Source organism: Pleuronectes platessa, chromosome 5 (genome assembly GCF_947347685.1).
Source record: "Pleuronectes platessa chromosome 5, fPlePla1.1, whole genome shotgun sequence".
NCBI classification, from domain to species: Eukaryota; Metazoa; Chordata; class Actinopteri; order Pleuronectiformes; family Pleuronectidae; genus Pleuronectes; species Pleuronectes platessa.
Genome location: NC_070630.1, coordinates 466,127 through 488,016, shown reverse-complemented (window position 1 = coordinate 488,016; position 21,890 = coordinate 466,127). Strand labels below are relative to the sequence as shown.

General features: G+C 47.2%; 2 protein-coding genes across 2 annotated transcripts; both read right to left on the bottom strand.

Moving 5' to 3' along the window:
* Positions 1–6,325: 6,325 nt before the first annotated feature.
* On the bottom strand, positions 6,326–13,451 carry LOC128440363 (olfactory receptor 1509-like). Its single transcript, XM_053423049.1, has 6 exons — positions 13,433–13,451; positions 12,386–13,337; positions 9,737–9,859; positions 7,887–8,284; positions 7,683–7,785; positions 6,326–6,404 (listed from the first exon to the last, which is right to left on the bottom strand). Exons 2-6 carry the CDS (start codon positions 13,312–13,314, stop codon positions 6,326–6,328), a joined length of 1,632 nt encoding a protein of 543 aa, XP_053279024.1. The 5' UTR covers positions 13,315–13,337; positions 13,433–13,451.
* Positions 13,452–20,456: 7,005 nt separating this feature from the next.
* LOC128440362 (olfactory receptor 11A1-like) lies at positions 20,457–21,431 on the bottom strand. Its single transcript, XM_053423048.1, has one exon. It carries the CDS (start codon positions 21,414–21,416, stop codon positions 20,457–20,459), a length of 960 nt encoding a protein of 319 aa, XP_053279023.1. The 5' UTR covers positions 21,417–21,431.
* Between the last annotated feature and the right edge of the window lie 459 nt (positions 21,432–21,890).

The following is a 21,890-nucleotide window of genomic DNA, read 5'->3' as shown; positions in this document are numbered from 1 at the left end:
CTGTGTGTAATAATAGTGATGGCGCCACCTACTGGCAAACCTACTGCCGCAGAGCGCAAAACGCATGCAACGTGGAGAAGTGCATGCTCGATCGATGATGTGCGCTTGGTCATCGATCGCTCTCTCCACCGACCGCAACAGGCTTCAACGTGCGGGTGCTCGGGCCCGCAAGTGCTACAACGTAGCCCTAGTTCTTATTATTATTCTTATTATTCTCCGAACAATGAATTGGCTTTTTGAGGGCTTCAACGTGCTCAAAAAGTTTTTAAACTTTCCAGTAAATTAGAGAGTGGTGAAAATTTACGTAATCTGGAGTATTTGGAAATGGGCGTGGCAAAACGGCTCAACAGCGCCCCCTGGAACCAGCCCCTAGGTTTCCACATAAGCGATTTTCACCAAAATCTAGACACTGGTGTAACGTGAATAATCATAGAAAAAAGTCTCTTGGAGCATTATGAAAAACGCAACAGGAAGCCCGCCATTTTGGATTTAGTGGCCATTTTGGCCAAATTCCACATTTTTAGTTTAATGTACTTGTCGTAGAGCTTTCATCAGATCAACTTAAAAATTAGACGCGTGTCATCACAACAAGATTGAGAAAAAAAAGGATCAACGGAATTTTTTTCCGTCACTTCGTGTGACCGTGGCGTGTCGTCAAAGTTTGGTTCCACGCCATCAAAACACGGGCATCTGTATCTCGAACATACATGGTCCAATCAAGTCCAAACTAGACATGTAAGAGAAGAGTCCCGGCCTGATGACATCTACACAGAAATAATGACTTAAAATCACAGCGCCCCCTGGTGGCACCAGGAAATGTCTTGTTTTTTGCTTGTCTTACACTTGGATGTATTCCTCCTCATCCACTGATCTCAACCATGTCAAACTGTATCAAATGGGTCTCAAGACATTGATAATGAAGGCATAAGATAACTGTGACTTTTCGTCAAACGCCATATTAATGGCGTTGCATCAAAGTTCATCACCTCGCCGTGAAGCACGAAATTGCTTTAACTTCAGTGTTCATGGTTCTATCTCACTCAAACTACATGTGTGCAACAACATCCCCCCCCTGAAGATTTTCATATGGTTTTAAGGAATGGGCGTGGCAAAATAACTGACTAGCGCCCCCTAACGGGCAGCCCCGGCACTACAATTGGCCGACATGTACAAAAATCGATTTGGGCATGTGTCTTTTCATAACAAACAAACAAGTCTCTTGGATAGATATGCTAGACTAAACAGGAAGCCCGCCATTTTGGATTTAGTGGCCATTTTAGCCATATTCCACATTTTTACTTTGATTTACTTGTCGTAGAGCTTTCATCAGATCAACTTCAAATTCAGATGAGTGTCATCAGAACAAGATTGAGATAAAAACTGATTAAGGGATTTTTTTCCCTTCACACCGTGTGACCGTGGCGTGGCGTTAAAGTTTGGTTACACGCCATCAAAACACGAGCATCTGTATCTCGAACATACATGGTCCAATCAAGTCCAAACTAGACATGCAAGACAAGAGTTCCGGCTTGATGACATCTACACAGAAATTATGACTTGAAATCACAGCGCCCCCTGGTGGCAACATGAAGTGACATGTTTTATTCTTTGATGAACTGCTCCTTGCTGCTTTAAGATATACAGCTCAAATGAGCTCAGTCAAGTCATTGAATCAAGGTCAGAATTGTGACATTTCCTCAAACCATTTAAACATTGAGGTGCGGCGAAGGATCATCCTTCGCCAAAGGACACGATGTTTTCATAAGTCCACTGTGCATTGTCCTATCACTACCAAGCTTCTGTCACAGGATAAGAGTACAAGCCTGATCAGCTCTATGTGTCAATATTTCCTCAGTGTCATAGCGCCACCTACTGATTCGCCAGGAAACAGGAAGTACTTTGTTAATCCACTCTGCATTATCCAACCGGCTCCAAACTACTGACCTATGATCACAATACTGATCTGAACAGCTCCACATATAAATATGAGTTCAGGGTCATAGCGCCACCTACTGATCAGTGTGAAAATTAAGTTGTGTTAACATTGACCGATTGACACAAAATTGCTCACGCTACATCAGAGCGCCTACATGAACAGATATATATATGTCTGTGCGTAATAATAGTGATGGCGCCACCTACTGGCAAACCAACTGCCGCAGAGCGCAAAACGCATGCAACGTGGAGAAGTGCATGCTCGATCGATGATGTGCGCTTGGTCATCGATCGCTCTCTCCACCGACCGCAACAGGCTTCAACGTGCGGGTGCTCGGGCCCGCAAGTGCTACAACGTAGCCCTAGTTTTCTAGTGAAATCACTAAGAAACACAAACAAGCTGGGGGGAGAAAATAACCTAAAAAAAACTAGTCTTAAGTCATCAGAACCGTCTGTGCGGTCAGTGTCCATGGAGGGGGGGGGGGACAAGTGACGGATCAAGGGGACCTGAATCACTTCTCGTGTCTTGTCAAATTTACATGTGCTGGATGGTTCCTAGAGGACACTGCAGGAAAAGAGGAGTTTGTTAAATCAGAGACTTTCACAGAAGTGTGTCTAGACAAAATAATGTTCAAAACAATAATCAAAGAGATCATGGATAACACACACAGTAAGCCTCTGAGGCCACACAACCCTAGATGTCAAAATGGATGCCATGGCTGTGGCCTGTCCATCGTCTCAGTTGTCAGGCAGATTTCTTCTGTGTTGTGGCAGAACGGTTGTGTGGTTAATCATACACATCTCTCGCTGCTTCTCAATCAGTGGGAGTATCAGTGTGTGTGTGTTTTCAGTTGAAGGCGTCAGCTGGTCCGATGGAGCTGGAACTCGTTTGCAGTGGCTGGCGTGGATCCAGGTGGCTCTTTCAGCAACTTTCACTGCTGTGTAGGTTGTGAGCAGTATCTGGTGAGGCCCTTGCCACCTGCGTGAGCGCCAATTCTTTCTCCGGAAGTCCTTGAACACCACAAAGTCGCCTGGCTGGAGGTTGTGAAGTGGTTCAGTAGCTGGATGAGGAAGGGAGGAGGTCACCTGTGTATTCTGATGTCTGAAAGAGACAAAGTTAGGTTAGCACAATATGTCATCATCACACAAGTCTGTGGATCAGAATCAGAATCAGAAGTATTTTATTGCCAAGTAGGTTTACACCTACAAGGAATTTGCTCTGGTAATTGGTGCTTACAATTAACATAGAAACATGAAAACGCAATAACATAAAAACGCAATAAATACAACATACATAGGAAAAGCAATAAAAAATAGAAAACCAGTAAATATTTACTCACTGTTTACTTCTTATTTACTCACTTTTTTCCAATATCTATACAAAGTAACATTTATTTTGACAAACATTTCTGAATAAAAATATATAAAAGATAAAAGATGTAAAAAGTGAAGTAAAAAGTGATATGCAAAATGAAAAACAGTAAACAGTGACCGATTGCAATATGCAATGTAATGCAGTATAATATAATATGATATGATGTAATGTGTTAATTTAACACATCCTCAAGGTGTGGGGGCGGAATAAAAGTCCGAGTCAGGTGGGGGTCCCGGGCCTTGTTGATGAGGCCAACTGCAGCCGGGAAGAAGCTGGTCTTGTGGCGGGAGGTTCTGGTCCTGATGGCCCGCAGCCTCCTGCCCGAGGGAAGAACCTCAAAAAGTTTGTGACCCGGGTGGGAGGGGTCAGCCACCATCTTACCTGCACGCCTCAGGGTCCTAGAGGCAAACAGGTCCTGTAGAGATGGCAGATTGCAGCCGATCACCTTCTCAGCAGAACGGATGATCCGCTGCAGCCTCCTTTTGTCGTTGGCAGTGGCAGCAGCGAACCAGATGGTGATGGAGGAGGTGAGGATGGACTCGATGGTGCAGGTGTAGAAGTGCACCATCATTGTCTTTGGCAGGTTGAACTTCTTCAGCTGCCGCAGGAAGTACATCCTCTGCTGACCTCTTTTGGTGATGGACCTTAAGGAGTTTGACGGACAGGTGACTGGAGGTGCAGCTGTTGGTATACAGGGAGAAGAGAAGAGGTGAAAGAACACAGCCTTGAGGGGAACCGGTGCTAATGGAGGAAGCGGAGACTGAGGAGCCACACCAATGTGGGGAGGAGTTGCAAAAAGCATCTCATAAGGTGAAAGGTTAGACCTGGTTGGTTCTCATCCTCATGTACATCAGCACCAGAGGCAGGACTTTTGTCCATGCAAGACCTGTGTCTTCACAGCACTTTGCAAGTTTAGTTGTGAGTGTGCTGTTCTCTCGTTCCACAGCTCCACCACTGGCTGGATGATATGCACAGTGTGTTCGCTCATCCATACCGAGATGAGAACCGAGTTGTTTGACACCTTCGTTTACGAAGTGTCTGCTAGGAATTCCCCAACGTGGAATAATGTCTCTTAATACTTTGGTGACCACACTTGCAGTTTGTTTTGAGGCAGGAAAAGCTTCAACCCATTTTGACCACATGTCGACCATCACTAAACAGTGAGATTTACCTACTGATGGTGACAGCTCTATGAAGTCCATCTTCAGATGTTCAAAAGGTTGAGTAGGTGGTGGGTGTGCTGCCTGGCTGGTTACAGCCACTGGCCTGCCAACATTGTGTGTGGCGCAGATTACGCATGCCTGACAGTATTTTTGAGCATAGGTGGAGAAACCTTTCGTAAACCAATGTTCTGTGATCATAGATAACATCCCCATTTTAGATGTGTGATCTTTGCCATGAGATAACTTAGCATAATGGGGAAAGAAAAGTTTTGGCAAACAGGGTTTTTTGTCAGGACCATACGTCACACCAGCTCGGAACATAGCACCGGACGTCCTCCATAGGGAGATCTCAGGAGGAGCAGCAGTGGACTGTACTGCAGAGAGAGGAGGAGTCAGATGTGAGTGCAGCTTCTTGTGTGTGAGAAAGAGGAGGTGGTAAGCGAGCTGCAGCTTTAGCCGCTGTGTCTGTTTCACTGTGATGTTGGGCATGTCAAGAAGAATAGTGGGATACCACAACCAGCGAGCAGCCGAGAGATGTGAGGTCTTCCGTTCTGTAAGAATGAGAGACACAGCATGAGTAACAAGGAGTGTCAAGTCAGAGTGAACTACTATGTCTCGTAAGGACGGCCACTGCATGTAAACATGGAAGGCCAGCTGCCACCGGATCAAGTTTGGTGGAGAAGTAGGCGACAGGCCGATATTTGTCATCATGAGACTGAAGGAGGACGGTTGTCATGCAACGGGCAACATGGGCGGTGTGGCCTAGTGGTAAGAGTGATGGTTCTCCAACAACAAGGTTGCCGGTTCAAACCCCACTCTGTCCCATCTGCATGCCGAAGTGTCCTTGGCAAGATACTGAACCCTAAATGGCCCCTCATGAATGTTGAGTGTACTAATTGTAAGTCGCTTTGGACAAAAGCGTCAGCCAAATGACATGTAATGTAATGTCTCTCTCAACCACAGCCTGAACAAAAGGTTTGTCAGGGTTAGGGAGAGCAAGGTTAGGGAGAGCAAGAGTGGGATATTGCTGCAGCGTCTTCTTCAGTGTGACAAATGCCTTGTCTACCTCTGGAGTCCAAACCACACGTTCATGAGGAGTGAGTGATTTGCCGTGGTACAGAGCACCTAAAGGGGCTTCAAGAAGAGCAAAGTCAGGAATGAACATTCTACAGAAAGAGCATGTGCCGATGAATGACATGAGTTATTTCTTCGTCAAGGGTTTTGGCATGTTAACAATAGCTTCTACTCTCTTATCAGACAGGGATTTGCCATCTTTGGTGACGACATGACCTAGAATCAATTACAGCGTCATTCACAGCCTTCAAATCCTGCACAAACCGCCACTCAGTAGGTTGACCTTTGTCTCTGATCTTCTTAACTGGGAACAGTGGAGTGCGGACGAGTGAATCAGGGCAGGGGACAATTACACCAGCCTGCAAAAAGGATTAAAAAAACAGTACAAAAGTGATTTTGACTGGATCACAGCTTCTGATGACACCCACATCACATTTGTCCTTTGCCCACAGTGTTTCAGGCAGATCTGAAAGTAAAGGAGAAACTTTGGACAACGTTGCATAAGGATGAAGGTGATTTTCAGTCACAACAAATGAGTGTGTGGCTTGAGAACAGAAGGTTGGAGAATGATTTGAGATCAAATGCACTCAGACTGGGTGAATACAGTATGTCAGGCTGTTACGGTCTGTGGAAGGAGATGGACCCAGATGCAGAATTTTAAAACAAAAGGTGATTTTAATTAAACTAGCTCTTTTAACAAAACAAAACAAACGTGAGCACTAAAGGGGAAAAACTAAAACCGAAGGAAGCTTACACGAGGGGTTCAAAGTGAAGAGGCTCAGGGGACCAGGACAAGGCAGGACAGGAATTCAGGACAGTACCATGGACGACAGCGGGTAGAAGACCAAGCGATCCGACTGAGGACAAAGGAAGCACATAGGCTTAAATACACAGAGGGAAGGCAGGGGCAATTAAACACAGGTGAAAAACATGAGGATTGGGGACGACAATCAACGACAGGAAGTGAAGACAGAAGCCACACACAAGGAACAGAGACTACAAAATAAAACAGGAAACAGAAAACACAAAGAGACTGAAATCAGCAAACTAAAAATGACAGAACTGACAGTACCCCCCCTTCAAGGGCCGGATCTAAGACGGACCAAAACCTGAACTGCTCAAGGGCAAAGTTCTGAGGCAAGGGGGGGGCGGCACCGTGTTCACTCAAGGGCAGAGAACAATGGCTTCAGTGGACGGCCCAGAGGCCGGTCAGGAGCCAAGCACGGGAGCTCCTCAGGCGGGCGGCCCGAAGACCGGTCAGGGGCAGAGGGAAAGAGCTCCGACCTCAGCCCCGGACGTGGGGCAGGACTGGAGCTGGCACCGTCAGGAGGTCCGACGTCGGAACCAGAGTAGCTACTGCCGGGACCCTCCGGCGTGGGACAGGGACTGGAGCGGGGGCAGGAGCAGGGACTGGAGCTGGCACCGCGAAGACCTCCGACGCCAGAACCAGAGTGGCGTCTGCCGGGACCCTCCGTCGGGGACAGGGACTGGAGCGGGGACTGGAGATGGCACCGCGAAGACCTCCGACGCCGGAACCAGAGTGGCGTCTCCTGGGACCCTCCGGCGCTGGGGGAGGGACTGGAGCAGGGACTGGAGCTGGCACCGCGAAGACCTCTGACGCCGGAACCAGAGTGGCATCTGCCGGGACCCTCCGGCGTGGGACAGGGACTGGAGCGGGGGCAGGAGCAGGGACTGGAGCTGGCACCGCGAAGACCTCTGACGCAGGAACCAGTGTGGCGTCTGCCGGGACCCTCCGGCACGTGACAGGGACTGGAGCAGGGACTTGAGCTGGCACCGTGAGGACCTCCGACGTCGGAACCAGAGTGGCGTCTGCCGGGACCCTCCGGCGCGGGACAGGGACTGGAGCGGGGGCGGGAGCAGGGACTGGAGATGGCACCGCGAAGACCTCCGACGCCGGAACCAGAGTGGCGTCTCCTGGGACCCTCCAGCGCTGGGGGAGGGACTGGATTAGGGACTGGAGCTGGCACCGCGAAGACCTCCGACGCCGGAACCAGAGTGGCATCTGCCGGGACCCTCCAGTGCGGGACAGGGACTTGAGCGGGGACTGGAGCAAGGACTGGAGCTGGCACAGCGAAGACCTCCGACGCCGGAACCAGAGTGGCGTCTGCCGGGACCCTCCAGTGCGGGACAGGGACTTGAGCGGGGACTGGAGCAAGGACTGGAGCTGGCACAGCGAAGACCTTCGACGCCGGAACCAGAGTGGCGTCTGCCGGGACCCTCCAGTGCGGGACAGGGACTTGAGCGGGGACTGGAGCAAGGACTGGAGCTGGCACAGCGAAGACCTCCGACGCCGGAACCAGAGTGGCGTCTGCCGGGACCCTCCGTCGGGGACAGCGACTGGAACGGGGACTGGAGCAGGGACTGGAGCTGGCACCGCGAGGACCTCTGACGGCGGAACCAGAATGGCATCTGGCGGGACCCTCCGTTGGGGACAGGGACTGGAGCGGGTAACACAAGGACCTCTGACGTCTGAAGAGGAGAGACGTCAGCCGGGAGCCTCCGGCGCGGGGCAGGGACTGGTGCAGGTGCCCTGAGGAACTCTGAAGCATGAAGAGGGACGTCTGCCGGGGCCCTCCGGCGCGGGGCAGGGACTGACTGTGACCCAATCATGGCCGGAGATGGCTGGTGCCTCCGAGCACGCTGCTGAAGAGCGAGGCTTCCGCTGTGGATGCCCCCTCTCCAACGTCCACCCCTCATACCAGAACCCTTTCTGAGGCTTAAATACACGAGGGAAGGCAGGGGCAATTAAACACAGGTGAAACACATGAGGATTAGGGACGACAATCAACGACAGGAAGTGAAGACAGAAACAACACTTATGGAACAGAGACTACAAAATAAAACAGGAAACAGAAAACACAAAGAAACAGAAATCAATCAATCAATCAATCAAATTTTATTTGTATAGCCCATATTCACAAATTACAATTTGTCTCATAGGGCTTTAACAGGGTGAGACATCCTCTGTCCTTAACCCTCAGCAAGAGTCAGGAAAACTACTAAAAACCCTTTTAACAGGGTAAAAATACATAGAAACCTCAGAGAGACACATGTGAGGATCCGTCTCCCAGGATGGACAGAAGTGCAATAGATGCCACGTGTAGGAAAAAATCATCAAGATTAAAGATTAAAGTCTCTAGCAGCCTTGATCAGGGTAAGCATCCCGAAGGACAACCCCAACATGACATGCCAAGGAGTCCCGCTGCAATCACAGTCCATGATGAGCAACCAGCAGGACCACCATCCATCATCCAGACCAGAACGCCGCTCCAGTCCTCAGTCACCGTCCACCGCCGCCCACCAGGACCCACCACGAGCCGCGGTCCTGGTCCACCGCCCGTACCGGTAAAATGTCAGACCTGACACAGGCGTGGTTGTGGGTTGCCAATCAACGACAGCCTGGCATGATCTGACAAATGGGCCAAAGTCCTTTCACTGGTCATCATGTGACTTGGTTAGCGAGATGTGAGGGCTGGAATTCGAGACGCGAAACACTGCCACCTGCTGGTCAGTGAGTGAGATGACAGCTGCACTTCGGGACCAGACCAAAAAAGATTTGACACTTTCAGAGAATCATCAGAAAAAGGCAAAAATAGAGATTTCATAAAAATGATCTGCTGTGTGTGTCACATGTGAAGTGCAGTGCAATGAATCAGTGTGAATTAAATCTGAAAAAGGAGTGACAAGAGTGTGACGTGGAGAGCAGATCAGTGGAGCCATTTATAGGAGGTTGCCATCGATATACAAACAGCTGCTCATGTGTGGTCTGGGACATTGTGAAGGTGGGTGATGAAGAATTGTGTGTAACTGTAACTCCATCAGGGGAGGATACCAAATTGAGGCTTAACACAATCATCAAATCTCTGCCTAATAGATTAATTGGACAACAGGCAGACAACAACAAATCATGTTCAAACTTTATGGGATATTTGTCTAACTGAGCGGTGCATTTGAGAGGTTGTGAAATTTTATTTTACAATGGCACTGCTGGCACCTTGAGAGAATATAAAGCTTTTTCAGATGTGTTTCATAAGCCCCTGGATCGTTGCCAATGTTGTCAGGCATGGGGATGCTGCTGTGTTGATTAAACAGGACGGTCAGACATGTGAGGAAATCTCCTACGGTTTCATCTGGTTATTGTTTGCATCCCGTTATTTTTGACATGTACATTTTATTGGGGAAGGCGGTCCCCAGGGCGTTGCGGAGTGTGTTGAGAGCGTTGACGTATGCTACATTAACCGCATCATGTCGTTGGTGAGGAGAAAGGCGTTGAGAAGAGGACTGCCACACCCTGTAAGGGGAGAATACAGAGATCTATATGATTACTTTTCAACTTTCTTTTCAACATTCTCAGTTTCCTTCTTGTCAACAATCTGTTTTTAAATGTTTTATTCTGTCCATACACTCTGCCTTTTCTTCCCACATTTCAAGACACTTCTTATTATCTTCTGTCTTTCCATATTGTGACCTTGACATTTTTTTACCTGTTTCTCGAGGAGTTTCTCTCTTAAAAGTTTAGTTTTTTCAACACTGAATGACCCGTTGTGAGGAAAAGCAAAGTCTCTGGACCATACTGGAAAAATGTCACACTTTCCCGTCCGTGTCTTGAAACCATAACGTCCACAATACGGGCTATGAAGATCTTGACTTCCCAATCCTATCAGGTCTATGAAATCATACTCATCCACAATTTTCACAACATTCTAATTTAAGATGCGGACGTCTCCACGAATCCTTGTTTCTTTCTCTGGCAAAACAGGAGAAATGCCTTCAACTAGGATGATTGCCACAAAATGGGTCAGATTAACATTAATAATCCACAATAATCCAGAGAGAACGACCAATACACCCGTTCCAGATAAAATCTTTTAAATATGTTATTTCTTATGTTTGATTTCGTATTTGAGAAATCATCTAAACAGTTGTGAAAATCAGAATTTCAACACCTCACCGGATATAAGATGACCAAGGAGAGGTCTTTGAAGAAGGTCTGGAGCCCCAGTCACTTCGGTCCTCGCGTCTCTTCACTGTTGGAGGTGGAGGCAGAAGATTTGTTTCTCTCCTGGGTGGCCACCCACCGAAGACTTCTCAGGTCCAGACGATCTTTCAAGGGATCCTGTTCATGACGCCAAGTTTGTGATGGAATTCATCTTGTGAGTTGAAATAATGAATTCTCCGACTGGAGTTGCTTTTGAGTCTTTATAATAATAAGCTCTGCAGAGTTTACACAACAAGCACGGGAGCTAAAAATTAGCTTATTTAATGTTTTTTATATGTATCCATCAGATTTGTGGAAAATAACTTTTGTGATTTTTCAGATCAATAAAATGATTAATTAATAAATAATGAATAAATAATCATTAATGAGACGAGACTCACAGACTGAGGTGAACTCTGATGGATCTTCGGCCTCAGTGGCTCAGACTGAGAAGGAAGTTCTCTTAAAGATCAGCAGAAGAATAAGTCGGTTCCAGTGCACATCCAGGACCTGGTCAAACCTCACAACCCGTCCACTCCGCTCTGCATCGACCAATCAGCTGCTCCCTCACTGCGAGGCACAGCTGTCACTCAACAACGGCCTCTTGAAGCAAATGTTACCTTTTTGATTCTTGTTGTTCTGGGCTGTTCCCTCATGATGAATTCATTGTGAGTCTCTCTGAATAAAAGCATCGGCTCAATGAAATGTGATTTACAAAAGAAACAATGAAGAAAAGATGTTAATACTTTACATAAGAAATCATCTTTATTTTCTTAGTATTTGTTGATGAATGTTTTCTTTTTATTGAGTTGTTTTGAATAATGTTAATAAACAAAAAGCATCCATATCTTTATATATACAATACAATACAAGCAACAAAATATTCATAAATCACAGCAGCTCATAAATCCAAATGATAAATGATTATTAAAACACATACAGGCTTTCGTCCCAGTGTTTCTAGAAAAAATGGGAATTGCTTGTGTCACTGTGACGATGCTCAGGCTATGATGAAAACATTATTAAATCAGTTTATGAATGTACATAAATACATATGAACTTTTATATCCATATACAGAATGTGAAAGGTTCCTCAGAGCAGAGGAGGAGTTCTGGGTCTGGATCAAACTGAACCTGGTTCTCTGGGTTTGCAGTGAAAACACTTTGTTGGAGAGTTTGGACTTTTGAAAGTTAGTTTCATGTCTTTGTCTCTTTGTTTTCATATCGTTCGTCTGGAGAAATGTCCAGTGAACCTGTGCAGGAAGGTTTTCGGGTCACAGAGGAACTCGTTAAATTTAGATGCAGATCTGGATCACGGGGCGGATCCAGGAATCAATGATCTCTTTCTTTACCTTTTGTGACATAAAACAATAATGATGAAAAGTATCAGACTGATATTCATCAGTTTGATTTGATCCAATGACACTCGAGTGAATTTCAATGTGTTCATAAGGAGACTGTTGTTAAAGGGATGTTCTAGTTTACTTATACTCTACATTTATATTATATATATAGATTAATTCACAGTTCTTAGACACATGGCCAATAAACTTCATCAGGAAAAGGTTACTGTTGGGAAGAGATGCATTGTGGGAGATGCATTCTATTTGTTTTTCCAACAATCTTACGTAATGTTTTATGAAGTCTGAGATTAACACTGAAACACTGAGTCACAGTTTCAGGATGAGAGACGCGCTAAAGCTAAAGATCATGAAGCTTCTGATTAAAACGTCTGAGGCTGAACCATGAAATAACAAACATTGAAGTGTAAATGAGCTTTAATTTAAATCGGCGTCGTTCATCAACACGTTTGTTAAAGTTGTTCAAAATCCCTGTGACGTCTGAGCGCAGATGAGGAGTTTCCAGGCGTTTCGTATCGTTGACATCTGCAGTCCGAACATGAGAGGAGTCAACAGCGGCTGAATGATGAGAAAATACAGAGACAGGAAGATTCTGAGCTCAGAGGGAAACGTGCTCATATCAAACCTGCTGCGCAGGATCTCAAACAAACAGCCGAAAGAGAAGTTGAGCAGCGACACCAGGTGGGGGGTGCAGGTACTGACGGCTTTCTGTCTCGTCTGTTTGGAACTAGAGAAACAAACTTTGAGAATCTTCCTGTAGGAGAACAGGATCGGAAGCAGAGGAACTAAGACGGTTATAAAAACAATGAACAGTCCGTAGATGTTGTTCACTGTGGTGTCGGAACACGCTAACTTCACCACAAGGAAGTTATGACAATACAAACTGTCCAAGACGTTTCCACAAAGAGGCAAACGGATGTTCAACGATAGCGTAACCAGAAACTTAACAAAAGAGTAAAACCAGAGCACAATAATGAAGGTGACTGCTTTGTTCACCGTCATACGTGTGTTGTACTGCAGAGGACAACAAATGGCCAGATATCTGTCGTACGACATCACGGCTAAATTACAAAACTCCACATTCACATACGTGTACAAACAGAAGATCTGCAGGAAACAAAGAGGACGAGAAACAGTGTGAACGTCTGAGAGGATCTGGAGCAGGAGGAGAGGAAACAGCCCTGTGCTACCATACAGTTCATTTACAAACAGGCTGCACAGGAACACGTACATAGGTTCATGGAGACTTCTGTTAATACAGATAACTACAATCAGAGACGTGTTGGAAATCAGGATGAACACGTAAATCACTGCAGTCAACATGAAGAACAAGTATCTCAAAGTTCCCACTTGTAAATAAGCCTCAAGAACAAAGTAGGATGAAGTTGATGACGTTGAATTCAGCATTGTTTTCGTTTTCAGTGTAAAAACTGTTTAGAAATATTGAAACATTAACCCCCCCAAAGAACTGAAATCCTTTGGTTCACTGAACACAAACAACACCTTTGTTTTCATTCCTTCTGACACTGAAGCAACACAAGCTCCTCGACATCGCGTCACAAACACGTGAACATGCAGCTGAACTCACTCAGACGTCTGTTTAACAAGCAGCCGACAGAACGAGCTGCAGTCGACTGCACTTCTCAACGAGCCTTTAACAACAGGAACGTCCCCCGAGACCGTCCCACGTCATCACAACCCCCTTCACGTTGCAACTCAGACCACAGACTCTGCCTCTGACATGGAATTCATTCTCAAATTCATCTTCTCTTCAGACTGAATCACTGACAACGATTGATCAGTGCAACACGATTATCGTCTTTTACTGAGCTGAACAGTGTTCAGACAACATGACTGTCAGGGTTTCCTCAGAGATTTGAGCTGGTCCTCCACTTTAGCAATCTTCATAAAAAACTACTGATATTAATGTCCCTGAATAATCAGCGATAAAATGTGACTGAAGCAGTCGAGTGCTGAACTGAGTGACGAGGTCGGGAACTTGAACTGTCAGATCGATTCTGTGACTTCGATTGGCTGTGGGAGTTTCCTCAAGCTGTCCCTCCAAGGAAAAGCCTTGACCCTGTTTCCTGTCCGGACAGATAGAGGCCACGAGAAGGAAGCTCGAGCTATGGGACAGAAGAGTGGTCCAGAAAAACTACCAGTCCTTTGACCACCTGTGTGAGTTTCCCAACAAAGAGGAGAGGCCTGTGTCATCGAGGAGCACCTGTGGACCCTGAGGACGCAGCTCCGGAGACATGTCCCTGCACTCAGCGAGCAGATAAGCAGGATCCAGAACTGTTATTGCAGGCCTCAGTTCCAGGGAGAAGGAAAGACTTGTGGATCTTCTTGTGATACGTCTTTGAAGCTGATCTTTGCACAGACGCAACTGACACAGTTCTGGACACATGTGTACTTGGAGTATACTGATGTGTCTCCGAAGACGTTGATGGTTCTCATGCCTTTTGCCACAACTTACCTGTGTGAGACTGGATGTTCAGCCCTTGTGGCTTAAAGACAAAGGACAGGAACAGACTGGATGCTGGGCCTGGTCTCCGCCTGACGTTGACTTCCATTCAGTCGGACATCAGAACCTTGACAACATCCTCCCTCTCATCAGGTGAGTGACACGTGAAAACACGTTTGAACAATGTGTGATTCGATGTCCAGTTTATCCAGAGGAACTACCGGGTCACTCAGGCTGAGGAGATCCAGTGTTACCTCAGTTTATGGACATGTGAGACGGACGTTATTGGATTTGCACTGCATATGCCATGTTCATATACAAATACTCTGGCTATGAAATAAAGAATATGTATGGAAATATTTGATTGACGTCTTGTGTATGGATCGTATTGTGATGACAGGTTTGGCTTCTTCAGTTTGAGAATGGCTGCATTACATTACATGTCATGTCATGTGACTGACGCTTTTGTCCAAAGCGACTTACAATTAGTACACTCAACATTTATGAGGGGCCATTTAGGGGCTCAGTATCTTGCCAAGGACACTTCGGCATGCAGATGGGGAAGAGTGGGGATTGAACCGGCAACCTCTTGTTAGAGAACGACCACTCTATCCTCTAGGCCACTACCGCTCCCTCAGAGACACATGAGGACATCAGAGAAGAATGAGTTGTGCAGCTGTGCAGATCAACCAGTCTGATTGGTTGCTGCAATGTAAACATCACATCAGCAGTATAGAAACCAGCCTTTAGGGGGTGCTGACGCTAACCCTAACAAAATTAAAACGGCAAAACAAGTTGTCACAGGTCAGAGGTCACAGGTCGGTGGTCACAGGTCAAGGGTCAGTACCATGCAGAAACACGTTGATCACATGTATCACAGACAGATCAGTGAACAAGAAGTGAAAGTGGTTTGTCAGGGTTAGGGAGAGCAAGAGTGGGATATTGCTGCAGCGTCTTCTTCAGTGTGACAAATGCCTTGTCTGCCTCTGGAGTCCAAACCACTCGTTCATGAGGAGTGAGTGATTTGCCGTGGTACAGAGCACCTAAAGGGGCTTCAAGAAGAGCAAAGTCAGGAATGAACATTCTACAGAAAGAGCATGTGCCGATGAATGACATGAGTTGTTTCTTCGTCAAGGGTTTTGGCATGTTAACAATAGCTTCTACTCTCTTATCAGACAGGGATTTGCCATCTTTGGTGACGACATGACCTAGAATCAATTACAGCGTCATTCACAGCCTTCAAATCCTGCACAAACCGCCACTCAGTAGGTTGACCTTTGTCGCTGATCTTATTAACTGGGAACAGTGGAGTGCGGACGGGTGAATCAGGGCAGGGGACAATTACACCAGCCTGCAAAAAGGATTAAAAAAACAGTACAAAAGTGATTTTGACTGGATCACAGCTTCTGATGACACCCACATCACATTTGTCCTTTGCCCACAGTGTTTCAGGCAGATCTGAAAGTAAAGGAGAAACTTTGGACAACGTTGCATAAGGATGAAGGTGATTTTCAGTCACAAAAAATGAGTGTGTGGCTTGAGAACAGAAGGTTGGAGAATGATTTGAGATCAAATGCACTCAGACTGGGTGAATACAGTATGTCAGGCTGTTACGGTCTGTGGAAGGAGATGGACCCAGATGCAGAATTTTAAAACAAAAGGTGATTTTAATTAAACTAGTTCTTTTGACAAAACAAAACAAACGTGAGCACTAAAGGGGAAAAACTAAAACAGAAGGAAGCTTACACGAGGGGTTCAAAGTGAAGAGGCTCAGGGGACCAGGACAGGAATTCAGGACAGTACCATGGACGACAGCGGGTAGAAGACCAAGCGATCCGACTGAGGACAAAGGAAGCACATAGGCTTAAATACACAGAGGGAAGGCAGGGGCAATTAAACACAGGTGAAAAACATGAGGATTGGGGACGACAATCAACGACAGGAAGTGAAGACAGAAGCCACACACAAGGAACAGAGACTACAAAATAAAACAGGAAACAGAAAACACAAAGAGACTGAAATCAGCAAACTAAAAATGACAGAACTGACAGTACCCCCCCTTCAAGGGCCGGATCTAAGACGGACCAAAACCTGAACTGCTCAAGGGCAAAGTTCTGAGGCACGGGGGGGCGGTGACGTGGCCGCTCAGGGACAGAGTTCTGAGGATCTGGAGGGCGGCACCATGGCCACTCAAGGGCAGAGAACAAGGGCTTCAGTGGACGGCCCAGAGGCCGGTCAGGAGCCAAGCACGGGAGCTCCTCAGGCGGGCGGCCCGAAGACCGGTCAGGGGCAGAGGGAAAGCGCTCCGACCTCAGCCCCGGACGTGGGGCAGGAACTGGAGCTGGCACCGTCAGGAGGTCCGACGTCGGAACCAGAGTGGCTACTGCCGGGACCCTCCGGCGTGGGACAGGGACTGGAGCGGGGGCAGGAGCAGGGACTGGAGCTGGCACCGCGAAGACCTCTGACGCAGGAACCAGTGTGGCGTCTGCCGGGACCCTCCGGCGGGGACAGGGACTGGAGCGGGGACTGGAGATGGCACCGCGAAGACCTCCGACGCCGGAACCAGAGTGGCGTCTGCCGGGACCCTCCAGTGCGGGACAGGGACTTGAGTGGGGACTGGAGCAAGGACTGGAGCTGGCACAGCGAAGACCTCCGACGCCGGAACCAGAGTGGCGTCTGCCGGGACCTTCCGTCGGGGACAGGGACTGGAACGGGGACTGGAGCAGGGACTGGAGCTGGCACCGCAAGGACCTCCGACGCCGGAACCAGAGTGGCGTCTGCCGGGACCTTCCGTCGGGGACAGGGACTGGAACGGGTACTGGAGCAGGGACTGGAGCTGGCACCGCGAGGACCTCCGACGGCGGAACCAGAGTGGCATCTGGCGGGACCCTCCGGCGTGGGACAGGGACTGGAGCTGGCACCGCAAGGACCTCCGACGCCGGAACCAGAGTGGCGTCTGCCGGGACCTTCCGTCGGGGACAGGGACTGGAACGGGGACTGGAGCAGGGACTGGAGCTGGCACCGCGAGGACCTCCGACGGCGGAACCAGAGTGGCATCTGGCGGGACCCTCCGGCGTGGGACAGGGACTGGAGCTGGCACCGCAAGGACCTCCGACGCCGGAACCAGAGTGGCGTCTGCCGGGACCTTCCGTCGGGGACAGGGACTGGAACGGGTACTGGAGCAGGGACTGGAGCTGGCACCGCGAGGACTTCCGACGGCGGAACCAGAGTGGCATCTGGCGGGACCCTCCGTTGGGGACAGGGACTGGAGCGGGTAACACAAGGACCTCTGAAGCATGAAGAGGGACGTCTGCTGGGGCCCTCCGGCGCGGGCCAGGGACTGACTGTGACCCAATCATGGCCGGAGATGGCTGGTGCCTCCGAGCACGCTGCTGAAGAGCGAGGCTTCCGCTGTGGATGCCCCCTCTCCAACGTCCACCCCTCATACCAGAACCCTTTCTGAGGCTTAAATACACGAGGGAAGGCAGGGGCAATTAAACACAGGTGAAACACATGAGGATTGGGGACGACAATCAACGACAGGAAGTGAAGACAGAAACAACACTTATGGAACAGAGACTACAAAATAAAACAGGAAACAGAAAACACAAAGAAACAGAAATCAATCAATCAATCAATCAATCAATCAAATTTTATTTGTATAGCCCATTTTCACAAATTACAATTTGTCTCATAGGGCTTTAACATGGTGAGACATCCTCTGTCCTTAACCCTCAGCAAGAGTCAGGAAAAACTACTAAAAACCCTTTTAACAGGTACAAATACATAGAAACCTCAGAGAGACACATGTGAGGATCCGTCTCCCAGGATGGACAGAAGTGCAATAGATGCCACTTGTAGGAAAAAATCATCAAGATTAAAGATTAAAGTCTCTAGCAGCCTTGATCAGGGTAAGCATCCCGAAGGACAACCCCAACATGACATGCCAAGGAGTCCCGCTGCAATCACAGTCCATGATGAGCAACCAGCAGGACCACCATCCATCATCCAGACCAGAACGCCGCTCCAGTCCTCAGTCACCGTCCACCGCCGCCCACCAGGACCCACCACGAGCCGCGGTCCTGGTCCACCGCCCGTACCGGTAAAATGTCAGACCTGACACAGGCGTGGTTGTGGGTTGCCAATCAACGACAGCCTGGCATGATCTGACAAATGGGCCAAAGTCCTGCCACTGGTCATCGTGGGACTTGGTTAGCGAGATGTGAGGGCTGGAATTCGAGACGCTAAACACTGCCACCTGCTGGTCAGTGAGTGAGATGGCAGCTGCACTTCGGGACCAGACCAAAAAAGATTGGACACTTTCAGAGAATCATCAGAAAAAGGCAAAAACAGAGATTTCATAAAATGATCTGCTGTGTGTGTCACATGTGAAGTCTAGTGCAATGAATCAGTGTGAATGAAATCTGAAAAAGGAGTGACAAGAGTGTGACGTGGAGAGCAGATCAGTGGAGGCATTTATAGGAAGTTGCCATCGATATACAAACAGCTGCTCATGTGTGGTCTGGGACATTGTGAAGGTGGGTGATGAAGAATTGTGTGTAACTGTCACTCCATCAGGGGAGGATACAAAATTGAGGCCTAACACAATCATCAAATCTCTGCCTAATAGATTAATTGGACAACAAGCAGACAACAGCAAATCATGTTCAAACTTTATGGGATATTTGTCTAACTGAGCGGCGCATTTGAGAGGTCGTGAAATTTTATTTTACAGTGGCACTGCTGGCACCTTGAGAGAATATAAAGCCACCACTCATCTCAGGGGATGTGGGCAAATCTGACGTCCTAACCACAGAAAAACCGGCACCAGGGTCAAGAATGAAATTAAACTTACCTGACTAGTCCTTCACACTACAGCAGGCCTCAATAGCGCTGCTGTACTGTGCAGGATGCTGGGAATTATCTGCACAAGTGATGGAGAAATTCATGGAAAGTTTCCGGAAAGTTTCCGGAAATTTACAAAAAATGTGCCACCCCTTTGCAACCCTACACATGGCTAATGAACTTCATCAGGAAAAGGTTACTGTTGGGAAGAGATGCATTGTGGGAGATGTATTCTATTTGTTTTTCCTACAATCTTACGTAATGTTTTATGAAGTCTGAGATTAACACTGAAACACTGAGTCACAGTTTCAGGATGAGAGACGCGCTAAAGCTAAAGATCATGAAGCTTCTGATTAAAACGTCTGAGGCTGAACCATGAAATAACAAACATTGAAGTGTAAATGAGCTTTAATTTAAATCGGCGTCGTTCATCAATACGTTTCTTAAAGTTGTTAAAAATCCCTGTGACGTCTGAGCGCAGATGAGGAGTTTCCAGGCGTTTCGTATCGTTGACATCTGCAGTCCGAACATGAGAGGAGTCAACAGCGGCTGAATGATGAGAAAATACAGAGACAGGAGGATTCTGAGCTCAGAGGGAAACGTGCTCATATCAAACCTGCTCTGCATTATTTCAAATAATGTTTTATTTCCATTTATTTATAGAATCAACGGAAAAATTGGTGAAATATTTCCAACACTTTGTCTGTGACGTTTACATTTTGCTGAGGTGACGCACATCCCTCCTCTTCATCTCCCAGATGTTTCTGAATCCACCTGTAGTGAGTGAAGCTGACGTGCAGACGCTGTGAAGCTCTCTAACTTCAGAAGCTCTGTCAAACGGCTTCAGATTCACCAAACACAGAAGATCCTGGAGGATCAGAGCTTCATGAATGAACAGATGATCATCACAGATTACAGTTCAAGATGGACCCGGCCTTTTGTTACAGTATCATCTAACAAGTGAATAAAGATAGAAAATAGAAAAATAAATAAAGATGCTATAATTTGTCCTACTCTTCTCACAGAGGAAACGTAAACACACACAAGTAGATGTTCGCATAGATGAAGATGACCTTTAACCCCGGACACACATGTTCCATCACGTGACTGAGAAGTGAGGCTTCAGACGTCGTCCAGCTCATCTGTTCCCTGACGTGTTCCATAAAGTTCATATTAAAACATAACACGTCTCTAACATGTCAGGTGTTTAATCTGCTGCAATGTTGTGAATTATCTGCTGTCACTGATTCTCGTGAGCAGACACCGTCGTGACTTTAGAACAGAACAGACGTTTATACGTTTGTCGTATTTTTGACAGCTGCATTCCGAACATGATGGGACTGAGCAGCGGCTGAATGATGAGGAAGTACAGAGACAAGATGATCTGCAGCTCAGTGGAGACGCTGCTCATATCAACCCTGCTGCGCAGGATCTCAAACAAACAGCCGAAAGAGAAGTTGAGCAGCGACACCAGGTGGGGGGTGCAGGTACTGACAGCTTTCTGTCTCGTCTGTTTGGAACCAGAGAAACAAACTTTGAGAATCTTCCTGTAGGAGAACAGGATCGGAAGCAGAGGAACTAAGACGGTCAGAACAACTCCAAACAGTCCGTAGATGTTGTTCACAGTGGTGTCGGAACACGCTAACTTCACCACAAGGAAGTTTTGACAATACAAACTGTCCAAGACGTTTCCACAAAGAGGCAAACGGATGTTCAACGATAGCGTAACCAGAAACTTCACAAAAGAGTAAAACCAGAGCACAATAATGAAGGTGACTGCTTTGTTCACCGTCATACGTGTGTTGTACTGCAGAGGACAACAGATGGCCAGATATCGGTCATAAGACATCACGGCTAAATTAGTAAATTCGATGTGTATATACGTGTACAAACAGAAGATCTGCAGGAAGCAAAGAGGACGAGAAACAGTGTGAACGTCTGAGAGGATCTGGAGCAGGAGGAAAGGAAACAGCCCTGTGCTACCATACAGTTCATTTACAAACAGGCTGCACAGGAACACGTACATAGGTTCATGGAGACTTCTGTTCATACAGATAACTACAATCAGAGACGTGTTGGAAATCAGGATGAACACGTAAATCACTGCAGTCAACATGAAGAACAAGTATCTCAAAGTTCCCACTTGTAAATAAGCCTCAAGAACAAAGTAGGATGAAGTTGATGACGTTGAATTCAGCATTGTTTTCGTTTTCAGTGTAAAAACTGTTTAGAAATATTGAAACATTAACCCCCCCAAAGAACTGAAATCCTTTGGTTCACTGAACACAAACAACACCTTTGTTTTCATTCCTTCTGACACTGAAGCAACACAAGCTCCTCGACATCGCGTCACAAACACGTGAACATGCAGCTGAACTCACTCAGACGTCTGTTTAACAAGCAGCCGACAGAACGAGCTGCAGTCGACTGCACTTCTCAACGAGCCTTTAACAACAGGAACGTCCCCCGAGACGTCCCACGTCATCACAACCCACTTCACGTTGCAACTCAGACCAAAGACTCTGCCTCTGACATGGAATTCATTCTCAAATTCATCTTCTCTTTTCAGACTGAATCACTGACAACGATTGATCAGTGCAACACGATTATCGTCTTTTACTGAGCTGAACAGTGTTCAGACAACATGACTGTCAGGGTTTCCTCAGAGATTTGA

Bases quoted from the DNA above. Each gene is read 5' to 3' on its own strand.
- LOC128440363 (XM_053423049.1), bottom strand. From the start codon at position 13,314: ATGCTGAATTCAACGTCATCAACTTCATCCTACTTTGTTCTTGAGGCT. The intron at 9,860-12,385 runs GTCACAGGGATT...CTCCCCTTACAG, and splicing joins CTCCTCATCTGCGCTCAGAC to GGTGTGGCAGTCCTCTTCTC. The intron at 7,786-7,886 runs GTCCCGGCAGAC...CCCGCACTGGAG, and splicing joins GTCGCTGTCCCCGACGGAGG to GGTCCCGGCAGACGCCACTC.
- LOC128440362 (XM_053423048.1), bottom strand. From the start codon at position 21,416: ATGCTGAATTCAACGTCATCAACTTCATCCTACTTTGTTCTTGAGGCT.